We start from the raw sequence: 12,810 nt of genomic DNA on the forward strand, positions 1-12,810 counted from the left end.
CGCAGCAGCCGCTCGGCTTCGATAACACTCAGATATCTTTCTATATTTCTACTTTTGCTCATTTCTTCATATTACTCATATTATATAAGATATATCATTAACAATGCAATAACCTTCCATGCAGTATACTAAATCCTCGGGGGAAACCGCTCGCGCAGATTTTCTCCCCACTTTACAAACAAAATACTAGTGACGGTACAAAACAAAATCGCCAGAAATCCCAGCAACGAGTATCCCCAGCCGTAGTCCAGAGTGGCGATCATGCTCGGCACGCAGAGCGGGATCAGAGCCGCTGCTGTCGATCTCAAGAGATTCAGGGCCGCGGTCGCTGAGGCAGCTGCGCCCAAGGGGGCGTAGAGCTCGATCAGGTATGAGCTGCGCCCAAGGGGGCGTAGAGCTCGATCAGGTATGCCTGGATCGGCAGGAGGGAGGCGAGTAGGCCTGAGCCCATTGGGAAAAGCGAGAGGATTAAAGGGAACCAGTGGATATGAGTCTGCACGCCCCAGCCGTACCAGAACATTGATGCAGGGATGAGGATACTGCCGATGATCATGGGGCCGAGACGCATTTCAGGTTTCCGCACGCCGTTGTTACGTGTGGTGAGGTAGGCGACCATTCTATCGTTTGTGGACCCGACGACCATGACGGAGGTGAATGTGCCGGCGCCAACAGAGAGATAGGCAAGGCCGGCCATCTCGATCGAGAAGCCGTATTGCTCGGTCAGGACTTCGGTGAGGGTTGTGAAAAAGACGTAGAGATATGAGTACGCGACTGTCATGTAGAGAGAGAAGGCAACAACAATAGGCGCAAACAGCATCAGTTTGAACGCGCGCGATATATTTGCCGTGAACTTTGCGCGCGGTTTCATGGGCGGAATGCGCGAGTCAATGATCGAAATCAGGTCAGGGCTTCCACCGGCGCGCCGTAGTCTGGCGGCCTTGAGACGGAGGAGGACGGTTGCGTTGGTCTCGGGAACGGCAAAGAAGAAACAGAGAGACATTATACCGGCAAAGATCTCGATGACGCGGAAACACCAGCGCCAGCCTGCGCGCTGCGAGATGAAGCCGCCGAGAATGGGACCACAGACGGGACCCATGATTGGGCCGAGGAGGTAGAGCGCTGTAGCTCTTCCCGTCTCTTCGACTCTGAACATGTCTGAGATAATGCCGGCGCCGACGACCATTCCCGCGCAGCCAAGGATACCGGACAACGCGCGGAAGATGAGAAACATTGCGACCGAGGTGGCTTCCGAGCAGCCGATGTTGAGGATCGAGAGGAGGAGGTTTGATATCGCAACGACGTACTTGCGGCCGTACATCTCCGACATTGGCGCGTGGATGAGTGGGCCCCAGCCAAAGCCGAGGACATAGGACGAGACGGTGAATTGCTTGACGACGGAGTTTGTGAGGCCGAACTCTGCGGCCATGAGCGCCTGACCGGGCGCGAAGAGGGTCGAGACAGTAGGGACCATGAGGCCTGTGATTATCACGAAGCTCATGACCATCAGCTTTCGTCGATTTGACCAGTTTTTGGGGTTCGCAGGGTCATCTTCAGAGTCCCAGCCGACGACTCCGTGTTCGAGGTCTGAGATGAACGACGGGCCGTGTATTTTCTCTTTCAGTTTCTGTTTTTCGAGGTCTTCTGCTGCTGCATTCGCATCTGCATCGCCGCTGCCGTCGACGTCAACGGCCTCGTCTGAGCTCGCTCGGGAGGCCTTATTGCACTCCTCCTCCTCCTTCGTCTTCTTCTCCGTCGGGGTTATCGCGGAGTTATTATCAACAGCCAGCTTTTCTTGCTGCACACCGGCAGACTCAGCAGAAGTAACAGACATATTGCATCTACTATATCCTGTTGCAAACTCTTTCCATCTGCCCTCTCCTCTCTTCTTATTGTAGACAGCGGTTGTAAGAAGAAAAATAAAACAAATCGCAAAAAGCCGGCGCTTTTCCGATAAGCAAAAAGTCGAAAGCACGCGAGATGTTGTGCGCCGCAGCCGCAGCAATAATTTATTTTGATGTGCGCCGCAGCTAAACCGGATTAGGTAACTCGCACTAAGCCGCATTCGAACTGGGGTCGGCCCGAGCCGAGCCTCGGATTATAGTCCGCGTTTCTGTAGGGTTTTAGGGTATTATGTAATGACTTAGTGATCAGTGGTGCGGCGTTGGTGCGAGCGAGGTGTCAGAATGACGTAGCCGTGCAGCGAGGCGCAGGGATGCTCCGACCGAACCGCTTCGTTTCACTTCTTCGAGGTGATTGCCAAATAACTGCTTCTTCTTCATATTCCCATATAGTCCGTTCTTATATATACATTTTATACTACTGAATAACAGATACTGCAATGCCCTCTCCTCCTCCTAAACTCAAGAAATTCGAGCGAATCGGCACCTTGAAAGATGGTCAGTCGTCGATCAGATCTTCCTCTCTTCACTGATACTCACACTTCTGCAGTCAACGGACACAATTACACCCGAGACATCGGATGCTCCTCTGTCTTCAACCGTAAGCCGATCTGGCTGTTTGGCGACACCTTCCCGCTCAACGACAAAGGCCAGATGATTGGCCTTCTCACCTCCACCGCCGCGATGGGCAACGAGCGCGAACCGACAAAGAGCAAGTATTGGATCTGCAAGAGCGACGGAAAGCCGGCTCAGTTTATCCCGTTCACAGACGAAGAGTGGCGATTCAACAAGGAGCATCAGGGAGGTGGCAAGCAGAGATACTTTCTGTGGTCGTTCTCGAGCATAGTCGAGACTTCCCCTGGACAGTGCGTCCATTTTTGATTTGGCAGTGTGTTTCTTCTTGCTAACTTGACATCAGAGGATGGGTCTTCTTTACCAAAGGACGTACTCAATCGACTAACCTCTCCGACAACGTCGGATACGGCGTTCAGATCGGTCGTGTATCCACCGACGAACATGGCATGCCCGTCGTCACTCGCTGCATGAACGAGCCCTTGTTTCCCCATGTAAGTCTCCTCTTTCGCCTTTTATATTAATCGATTGATTACTGACGTTGATACAGAACACAATCACATGGGGTTCCTTTGAGACTTTGATCGACCACGACTACATCTACCTCTACGGCGAAAAAGGCGGTCAGATCTTTGTCTCCCGTGTGCCCAACGACTGCCCTACCGACCGTTCGAAATACGAGTTCTGGACTAAAGACAACACCTGGTCCAAAGAGCAAAAGAACCTCAAAGATCTCTTCTGGAAACTCCAGTCCGGAACCGTCTTTTGGTCAAAATACTACAACTGCTTCATTCTCATCGGATGCACCATGTGGGCTGACAACAAAATCATCGTGCGCCATGCCAAACGGCCTGAAGGACCTTGGACTTCCGACGCTTTGCTCTACCAGCTTTATAAACCCCAGTCCGGGTTCAATTACTGCGTCAACGTGCATCCCTGGGCGTTCCCGGAATCCAACGGCGGCGAACTCCTAGTCTCCTGGACTGACCAACATACCGGCGTCGTCGAGCTGGGAAAAATCACCTGGGAGGGATATAACGGTAAGCTTCCCCTCTTCTACTCTTCTCTTGATCATAGCTAAGCTTTCTTCTTTTTTTGCATTTGAAGACTAAACAATTATGCTATCGGCGGGTGCGGTGTTTCTTAATTAGGACATCCTATGCAGTCTCAAAACCAGACTCAGCAGCCTTACAGCATACCCCAAGGACCCCAGTACCAGCAACAACAACAGCAACCGCAGCAGCAGCAGGGAATCGAATCACTGTTATATAAGTTGTTTTCTAAATTCTTGTGTAATGCTCTATGATTTATTGTTTTTTGGATTATTTTGCTTGTGAATGAAATCTATATTACACCTACTTCGAGCTATGATACCCCTCAAAAAGATTGCTTGCAACCTCAATCACAACCCCGACCTCCACAAACGCATCTATAAACCAATCCGCAACCACAGCTTCTGAAATAATCACCCGTGAAAGCGGAAACAGCTCGATAGGCATACTAGCCAGCCGAGTCCTGAATTTATCAAACTGCCGGAGCGCTAGCGACTTTTGCAAATCGCCGGTAGTTGTTGGTGTATTCTCTTTCAAGAGCACATGCGTAATTCCTCGGAGTGTAGTATTCGTGTCTGTAATCTCAAGCAAACGCAGGTTCTCAAGCATCGTGAACGCGTCCAAAGTAGCGTCGTCCACTGAACTTATACCCCCTACATACAGTTCCTCGAGATTAGGGAATATATGAACCACAAGCTGAGCAAGCGGGGAACGCGACGGATCGTCGAAAAACCCATACCGCTTGTAGTTCTTGCAGAAATCAGATTTGGCAGGCAAGCTTTGTGAGAAATCGATCTGGTCGCAGCCATGCAGGTTCAAGTGCGTCAGGCGCTCGGTATCGCACCGCACTAAACCGTCAAACAACTTCTCGGTCTCGACAGCGCTGTGGACCAGGCTGACCTTGCATAGATTTAAATACTCGTCCGGCATGTTTGCGAGAAAATAACCGTCGCCTTCGCTGTCGAGCACGTCGGTGTAATACCGCACTCCTCTAAAAGTCTCGCAGGCACGTAGACCCATCTTTTCGCAGTAGTCCAACCTAATCACTTCACATGTGGCAGGCACGAGCGGCATCGCCCGCAGTTCTGAATAGCTGAGGTCAAGTGTTTTCAGCTTTGGCGTCATTTCCCGCAGATTAAGGCGCAAGCCCGCTCCGCGCACATTCATCATTCGGTCTGTCACTCTTCTCGTGTTTACCATCCTGCAGCTAAACTCTTCTAGCTCGGGAACTAGCCGTAGTAGTCGCTGGAGACTTTGAGGCGAGATTGCAACACTGGCTCGAGACCGGTAGTATGGGAACTCATTCACCTTGCTGATTTTGAACGGCAAGCCTAGTCTTAAAACTTTTAGCTGCGGCTGCTGATTGTACCGGTCCCGATCTCCGCCTGCTTCGTCTAGGCTGTCGAGGAATGCGACTTCGTTTGTTGACGATCCGACTATATCTTGTCCGGTGTAGCATTCCAGGACACGCAGGCGGGGGAACTCGCTAAACCCAAAGTATTTAAGCACCGTAGGAGCATTTTCAATCCTGATCCTCAGCTCCTCTAGTTGACCAAAGATCGACTGTTTGAACACGAAATGGTAGTCCATTAGCCGGTCAAAGACCGAGCTCACCGTATTGAACTTTAGCGATCGAAGGGAGTCCAGTTTGTATCCAGAAAACTCGGATTCTGGCTCGATGATTTTGTCCCCGACCTTGTATTTCCCATACAAGATCAGCTGCGTACAGATATCGACCTCGCCACTGCTAATCAGACCAAGCGATATTTCCTCTATCGACTTTCTCGACTTGTCCAAAATCAACCTGAGCTCGGTCATCGTCAGCGGCCACTCAAAGTCTTCGAGATCGAGGTTGGTTATATCTTCTCGTATGTAATTTTGTGTGGCCCGATACCATGCACGGTTGACTCTCATTAAGTGAAACCGCTCCGGCAGAGATAAATATTCCATTATTTTCAATAAAATCTCCTGTGGCAGTTTTTGGGCTGGATCGACTGCAACTCGTACTGACCGAGCTTCTGTTGACGTTTTGTGATTTGTGGTTTTGTCGTCGGCTTGCTTGTCCGCTTCTAGCTGCGACTTGCATGCTTCTTTAAACAGAACAATTGTGTAGTAATACGGATCCTGCTTTTCAATATGTCGAAGTGCTCGAGAGTAAATGTACAGCGCTCCAGCGTAATCCTGCTGTGCTTGAAAGAGATTGCCCGCATCGATGTATCTCTGTCAGGTCTGCGTCAGACCCCGCGTATTCAAACAAATCAAAAGCCGAGAGCGATAGTTACCAATCCTAGCGACGGCTCAACGAATATCGCCTCAATTGCGTTCTGCACAGCAAACGTCATGACACCAAGATTCCTCGCGGCCATGTATCGCTGGCGCAGGCATGTGCCTAGGAAAGCAGGTGAAATCTCTGGCGATTGAAGGATATAAAGATCAATTGCCTACATACATACTTTCAGCACAGCACCCAGAATCAGCTCGACAAACAACATACCTTTGAAGCAGCAGCATACGCGCTCTCATTCAAACCCTTCTCGAGCAGTGCCGCGGCCAAGTCGTGATAATGCTCTGATTTCCGCACAACATCTCGTCCCGGAGCTGTCGCGGACCAGTCAACCACCTCGAGCTCGTCGTCATGCTTCCGTCGACCGGCCAGGTTCCTCGCAGTCTGGCCGTTCATCCTGCTCTCGGCCTTCTCTGATGTTGCTTCTCAGTCCTGCTCGATGCGATCTGATCGAGGTCACGTGCAGCTGTCCTTTGAAGAGTAAAACACCTAGTTACTTTATATAGAGTATTGAGGGGTTTACACCCCGCGCGTAAGCGAGCGCTTTGCATGTGAAAGACAACTCTGCTTGTAAACATGCGCTCACCGCCTTGTTGCTGTTTGTATCCTCTTATTTTTCAGATATAAAAACTGGAAGCGACAGAATACCGTGCTGCTTATTATAGTCTTCTGAAGAGGCGCTGCTGAGCTGGCGAGGCGCTGGATCACCGCTGCGAGGCCGAGACAAGGCTGATTCAGATTATCCCAGTTCTTATCTCTTTCGCTGGACCGTGTCAGTTTGACAATTAATCCCGAGCAGATATCAGTCAAGATGAATAATCTATGGCGTACTTATGTGCGTTGTCTCCTCTCTTTGCTGGCTCTTAATTCAGATTCTTGTCTAATACGCAATGATCCAGGCATTCTTCGTCGACTTCCTCTTTTCTCTCCTTTCGACCGTGGCCGAAGTTGCCATGTTCTGGCATACTGTATGTATTTTATATATATTGCTGTCTATACTGCTTGGTGGCTAACTTGACCTCAGAGGATGTGGAGTGTCATACTTGGCTCGCGGCCTGAATCAAGGATCCTCCAACAAATGGGAGAATGCGAGACCTATGAGGAATGGATGGTAATCTATAGCCTGTCGTCTTGATTTATATAGAATGTCCCTAACTGATTCTTGACAGGACCTAGCGTTTGAGCTTGACAGTGTTTTGGGAAACGACCTGTGGCGAGCAAATCCAAAATCTGATCTCTACGACTACAAGCTGATCTCTGAACGGCTTGATATGATTATGGAGATGAAAGAGATGGGGGATGTCATCTCTCTTACCAACAACATAAGATCTGGTTAGTACCGCTTATTTTTTATGTTAAGACACGGTGCTGATATATTGATAGGTCTGGTTCGCAATCTGGGAAATATTGCAAACAAAAAATTATTCACTTATACCGGGTTAGCGCTCCACTTCCTTCTGCTCTAATCACCACTAACACTCACTAGCACCAAATTCCTCATCGAGAAATACAACCTCGAAGTCATCGACAGTTTCAACTTCCTCCTCGAGCACCCGCTCTCGACTCTCAGCGTGCAAGCAAAGCTCGACCTCGTGCACGACACTCGTCAGTCATACGGCCTCTCAACCCTCGTTCTCCAAGGTGGTGTTTTATTTGGCTTATGCCATCTCGGTGTCGTACGGGCGCTGCATGAGCATCAGCTGCTGCCGCGTATTATTACTGGCGTCGGGGTCGGCGCGTTGATTGCTTCGCTTGTGTGTATTCACAGGGACGACGAGCTGCCTGAGTTTCTGGACGGGAACGGAATCAATCTGTCTGCGTTTGGATCTCAAGACCCGGAGGTCCAGTCTAAAGATGCATGGACGCGGATAAAACGGTTTGTAACGAAAGGGTATCTACTCGACATCCAGGTCCTGCAGCAGGTGGTCCGCGATAACACCGGCGACTTAACATTCGAAGAGGCCTACGCACGAACTAGACGAGTGTTAAACATCTCGGTCCATTCTGACGACAAATACGTGCCAAACCTATTCAACTACCTCACCACTCCCAACGTCCTGATCTGGTCCGCTGCCTGCGCTAGCAACGCTCTACCAGGTCTTTTTGAAGAAATCCTCCTCATGTGCAAGAACGAGCACGGCCAGATCGTGCCCTGGATGCCCACCGGCTCCACAATCAAATGGAAGTCATGGACAGCCACCCCGCGCGCCGAGCGCGAGGCGCCGTATACTCGTGTCTCGGAGCTGTTCAACGTCAACCACTTCATCGTCTCCCAAGCACGTCCCTACATCGCGCCCTTCATCATGCAGGACTTCCACCAAGGCGAAAGCTCATGGCGTATAAAGCTTCTGCGCCTAGTCGCGTTTGAAATCCGCCACCGGCTCTCCCTTCTCGAAACCCTCGGTCTCCTGCCCGATTTCCTGCACAAGCTCTTTCTTTCCGACGACCGCCGGCTGATGAACTCTGAAATCATCACGATCGCACCAAATCTCACAATCAGCGACTTTTGGCGCTTCTTTGTCGACGCACCGCACTCGCGCGAGGATATAAGGTACTGGAGCAAGAAGGGGGAGCAGAGCGCGTGGTTTGTTTTGCCGTTGATTAGGCAGCGGTGCGGGGTTGAGTTTATGCTGGATAGCGTTTATGATGTTATGTTTCGGAGTCGCAATGCTCGGAAGCTGTAGCTTGGGATAGTTGGTGTTTGGCGCTGGTTTGCTTTTTTGCTGTATAGATTATCGACGCATATGGCGTCGGGGGTTAAGTAGGTTCTGGTTTTGTACAATAGGACTGACTGTGCCTGTAGCTGATTGATAGTACTCTAAGAAGTAATTACTCTAAGCTTATCATAATACTCTATATTAACCAATGTCCTAATAAAGACAATACTATATACAAAAAATGATAACTAGTTGAGAAAACATGACAACAGAAACTAGTTGGCATCATGGTTTGGAACGACAAAGATCTCGTTATCAGCAATCTTCACGACCGCGTTCTCGCCCGGCAAAATCTGTCCCTTAATGAGATGCATAGCGAGCTGGTTGAGAATCGACTTCTGGATCAATCTGTTGAGCGGCCGCGCACCATACAGCGGATCAAAGCCCTTGTCGGACAACCAGTCGCGAACTTCCTCGTCGACTTGGAGCGTGATGCGCTTGTCGTGGATGCGCTCCTGGACTTCGCTGAGGCGGATGTCGACGATCCTGCGGAGGGCTTCCTTTGATAACCTGTTGAAGACGATGGTTTCGTCGATACGGTTGATGAATTCGGGAGGGTAGAGCTGGCTGACTGTCTTGAGTACTTTCTGCTTTGCGTCCTCGCTGACGTGGCCGGAGGTCAGTTCCTCATCGGATCCGGAGATTAAGAATTCCTGACCGATGTTACTCGTCATGACGATGATTGTGTTGCGGAAATCCACCTTCCGGCCCTGCGAGTCAGTCAAGAATCCTTCGTCGAGAACCTGCAGAAGCAGTTTCGACACATCCGGATGTGCTTTCTCAAATTCATCAAACAAAACGACAGCGTATGGCTTGCGCCGGACGGCCTCGGTGAGCTCGCCACTCTCGTCGTAGCCGACGTAGCCGGGGGGTGCACCGATCAGTCGCGAGACTGCAAACTTCTCCTGGAACTCGCTCATGTCGAATCGCACGACCGCACCTTCGTCGTCAAACAGGAACTCAGCCAGAGCTTTCGTCAGCTCGGTCTTACCGGTTCCAGTAGGACCGAGAAACAAGAAGCTGGCGACAGGACGTTTTTCGTTTGTGAGACCAGCGCGCTGCAGGCGGACGGCGTCGGAGATAGCATGGATAGCTTCGTCTTGGCCGACTACGCGCTGCTTGAGCGAGTCCTCCATGTACAGGAGTCTGTCGCGCTCACCCCGCATCAACGACTGAGTGGGGATACCGGTCATTCTCGAGACAACGGCGGCGATGTCGTCAGAAGTGACTGCATCATGGAGCAGGGAAGAGGTGTTCACCTCTCCTTCTTTCGGGACCAGGCTTTCGAGTTGCGGGATTCGAGAGTATCTGAGTTCGGAAGCACGGGCAAAGTCACCTGTTCGCTGGGCAATCTCGAGATCGATTCGAGCCTTTTCGAGGTCAGACTGGGCGGTCTTGATCCGCTCGAGCTCTTTCTTTTCCTTCTCCCAGATCTCTGTCAGCCGTTTGACTTCGTCTTGTTTGAGCTTGAGATCGGTTTCAAGCTTCTTCCGTCGTTCGACTGAAAGAGGATCGCTTTCCTTCTTGAGTGACTCGAGCTCGATCTGGATGGTCATGATGCCACGGTCTAGTTCTTGGATTGCATCTGGTTTGGACTCTTGCTGCAGGCGCAGAGCAGAGCAAGCTTCGTCGACCAGATCGATGGCCTTGTCGGGGAGGAATCTGTCGGTGATGTAGCGGTTACTGTAAGTAGCCGCAGTGACGAGCGCACCGTCGGTGATTCGGACACCGTGGTGCACCTCGTAACGTTCCTTCAGACCTCGCAGGATGCTGATGGCGTCTTGCACCGAGGGTTCATTGACAAGCACAGACTGAAACCGACGGGCGAGAGCAGCATCTTTCTCAATGTACTTTCTGTACTCTTCGAGGGTGGTTGCACCGCAGCACTGCAGCTTGCCTCGAGCAAGAAGTGGTTTGAGGAGATTTGCAGCGTCGACAGATCCATCGGACTTTCCGAGACCGAGAAGGATGTGGAGTTCGTCGACAAAGAGAATGATCTTTCCTTCCGCCTCTTCGACTTCCTGGAGCACTTGCTTCAATCGCTGTTCAAAGTCACCACGGTACTTTGCACCCGAGATCAGGCCTCCGAGATCGAGAGCGATGACGGTTTTCTCCTTCATACTGTCGGGCACATCACCGCGAACGATGCGCTGGGCTAGACCTTCCATGATTGCTGTTTTTCCTGTTCCCGCGTTTCCGATCAATGCCGGATTGTTCTTGGTTCTGGATAAAAGTTAGATCAATGCCATAGCACGCACACAACAAAAGAAGACTACATACCTTCGTGATAAGATCTGGATCGTTCGCCGGATCTCTTCGTCTCGACCGATAACCGGATCAAGCTTTCCCTCCATGGCAAGCTTAGTGAGATCAGTACCGTATGTTTCCAACGCACTATCGCTGCCGCCCAGGTTCATGTTGAAGTTCTTGCCGAACCCGCTGCTGTTCTTGTTTTTCTTGCCATCTCCAGCAGCTGCTGCGGGCCGAGCAGCCGAGGTCGAGAAGAGCGCGCGAGGAGTCAGAGTGAGCGAGTTCTGGTGATTGTTCGCAAAGGCTGACCTGCTCGCGACGCGCGCGCCGAGAGAACCCGCGACTCGCGGCAGCTGCTGACGGGCAGCCGAGCGACCAAGCGACCGCTGAAGGGCTCTGAGTGCGATCGATGTATGTGAAGTTGTTGTATTTCGAAGCATTTTTGTTTTGTTTCTACACAAAAGTGGCGATGCGAGCAGAGCAGCAGCGGATTGTTTTAAATGCCTGGAAACCTACGGCGGTAAATGCCGGCCCGAGAGTTACCCGGTGCCGCAACTTGCACGTGATTTCCAGTTTTTCAGTTTCCAGAATGCTCGAGAGAGTACCATAAATTGCCTGTTTTGTAAAGTAATTAGCCGTAAGAAGTAATTTTGTTAACCTTAAACTCTCCTGAATCTTATTTTTTCCGCTCTGCCAAACTCGCTCTCGCCGCCGTCACTTGTCAACTTCTCCGTATTTCCAGGACTGCGCCTGTTTCTTGCTCTCCACGAACGCTTGAATCGACTATTTTTTTTGTTATTTCGTCTTTGAAACTGCTAAAAATGTCACAGACGTGCACTCGGAAAGGCTGCGGCAAGAAATTCGACCGCGTGGACGAGAGCGAGTGCTGGTATCATCCTGGACCTCCCGTCTTCCACGACGCGTTGAAGGGTGAGTATTTGATCTGATTTCTATCTGTTCAGGTCACTAACAGTTTGTAGGCTGGTCGTGCTGCGAAAAGCGAGTCATCTCGTTCGATGACTTTTTGTCAATGCCTGGCTGCACTAAAGGGGTGCATACCACCGAGGTCGAGGCACCTACTCCTGCTGCCCCGAAGCCTGCTGCATCTGCCGCCCCGACTCACGTAGACAAAGACGGCAAAGAAGTCTACGGCGCCCCAGTTCCGCAGAAATCAGAGGAAGGAGGAGCACCGGCTGCAGTTCCTCAGGCGGTCAAACCTACTCAGCAGACAATAAACGAGACGAAAAAGGTTGATCTCGCGCTCTTGGATGATCCGGAGGACGCGCAGATCCCGCTGGGGGCAAAGTGCAAGCGGAATGGATGTTCAGTTACTTTTGATGGCTCGAACCGCGACGGCTGTGTTTTTCACCCTGGAACAGCGATCTTTCATGATGGTAAGGTCTTTCTTAGATGTTTTCTGACAGATCATCGATACTGACAATCATAAACAGCATCTAAAGGATGGTCATGCTGCAAGCGCCGTGTTTTGGAATTTGACGAGTTCCTGAAAATACCAGGTATGTCCTGATCCACCTTGATCCCATTGCACAGTCCACTGACTCTAAAACAATTAGGCTGCAAAACCGGCAAACATCTCTACCTCGGCCCCAAAGAAGAAGAAAAGACAAACGTCGTCGAAGAAGTAGACTGCCGCACCGATTTCTACCAAACCCCGTCAACAGTGATTGTCTCCATCTTTGCCAAGCAATGCGAAGAATCAAAATCCACCATCGAGTTTTACGAAGAGAAACTGGTGCTCGACTTGTTGCATCTCGGTACAAAGCGATTCAAGACCGAGTTCCAGCTCTTTGGGCCGATCGTTCCCGAGAAATCAAAGTACAAAGTCATGGGCACGAAAGTAGAGCTTACGCTGGCAAAGGGCAACGGTCTGTCTTGGGGTGGTTTGCGGGCAGGAGAATCCGGGGCGGGAATGATTAGATTCGGTGTCTCGGGTAGGACAGGTACGATTGGAGGAAAAGAAATCATATACCGAAATCAGTCGTGATTTCATTATATAGTATGCAAAACATCTATTA

General features: G+C 50.7%; 6 protein-coding genes across 6 annotated transcripts; 3 read left to right on the forward strand and 3 right to left on the reverse strand.

Annotated features, from left to right (window-relative positions):
• Positions 1-56: 56 nt before the first annotated feature.
• BZA70DRAFT_283760 (major facilitator superfamily domain-containing protein) lies at positions 57-1,950 on the reverse strand. Its single transcript, XM_064913489.1, has one exon. It carries the CDS (start codon positions 1,829-1,831, stop codon positions 365-367), a length of 1,467 nt encoding a protein of 488 aa, XP_064766096.1. The 5' UTR covers positions 1,832-1,950; the 3' UTR covers positions 57-364.
• A 284-nt stretch (positions 1,951-2,234) lies between these two features.
• BZA70DRAFT_283763 (uncharacterized protein) lies at positions 2,235-3,828 on the forward strand. The gene is made up of 5 exons (XM_064913490.1): positions 2,235-2,396; positions 2,449-2,764; positions 2,818-2,965; positions 3,022-3,511; positions 3,579-3,828. Exons 1-5 carry the CDS (start codon positions 2,339-2,341, stop codon positions 3,581-3,583), a joined length of 1,017 nt encoding a protein of 338 aa, XP_064766097.1. The 5' UTR covers positions 2,235-2,338; the 3' UTR covers positions 3,584-3,828.
• BZA70DRAFT_291500 (uncharacterized protein) lies at positions 3,827-5,341 on the reverse strand (the record flags this gene model as incomplete). The annotated part of the gene is made up of 1 exon (XM_064914302.1): positions 3,827-5,341. The coding sequence occupies one exon, from the start codon at positions 5,339-5,341 to the stop codon at positions 3,827-3,829; it is 1,515 nt and encodes a 504-aa protein (XP_064766098.1).
• A 1,018-nt stretch (positions 5,342-6,359) lies between these two features.
• On the forward strand, positions 6,360-8,686 carry BZA70DRAFT_283769 (acyl transferase/acyl hydrolase/lysophospholipase). Its single transcript, XM_064913491.1, has 6 exons — positions 6,360-6,642; positions 6,707-6,775; positions 6,832-6,918; positions 6,977-7,139; positions 7,191-7,245; positions 7,294-8,686. The coding sequence occupies exons 1-6, from the start codon at positions 6,619-6,621 to the stop codon at positions 8,489-8,491; spliced, it is 1,596 nt and encodes a 531-aa protein (XP_064766099.1). The 5' UTR covers positions 6,360-6,618; the 3' UTR covers positions 8,492-8,686.
• On the reverse strand, positions 8,643-11,251 carry BZA70DRAFT_283770 (heat shock protein). The gene is made up of 2 exons (XM_064913492.1): positions 10,805-11,251; positions 8,643-10,747 (listed from the first exon to the last, which is right to left on the reverse strand). The coding sequence occupies exons 1-2, from the start codon at positions 11,212-11,214 to the stop codon at positions 8,740-8,742; spliced, it is 2,418 nt and encodes an 805-aa protein (XP_064766100.1). The 5' UTR covers positions 11,215-11,251; the 3' UTR covers positions 8,643-8,739.
• Positions 11,252-11,595: 344 nt separating this feature from the next.
• Positions 11,596-12,779, forward strand: BZA70DRAFT_241820 (HSP20-like chaperone; the record flags this gene model as incomplete). Its single annotated transcript, XM_064910547.1, has 4 exons — positions 11,596-11,704; positions 11,755-12,168; positions 12,226-12,291; positions 12,349-12,779. The coding sequence occupies 4 exons, from the start codon at positions 11,596-11,598 to the stop codon at positions 12,777-12,779; spliced, it is 1,020 nt and encodes a 339-aa protein (XP_064766101.1).
• Between the last annotated feature and the right edge of the window lie 31 nt (positions 12,780-12,810).

Source organism: Myxozyma melibiosi (genome assembly GCF_037950935.1).
Source record: "Myxozyma melibiosi strain Phaff 52-87 chromosome Unknown BZA70scaffold_13, whole genome shotgun sequence".
Lineage (NCBI taxonomy): Eukaryota > Fungi > Ascomycota > Lipomycetes > Lipomycetales > Lipomycetaceae > Myxozyma > Myxozyma melibiosi.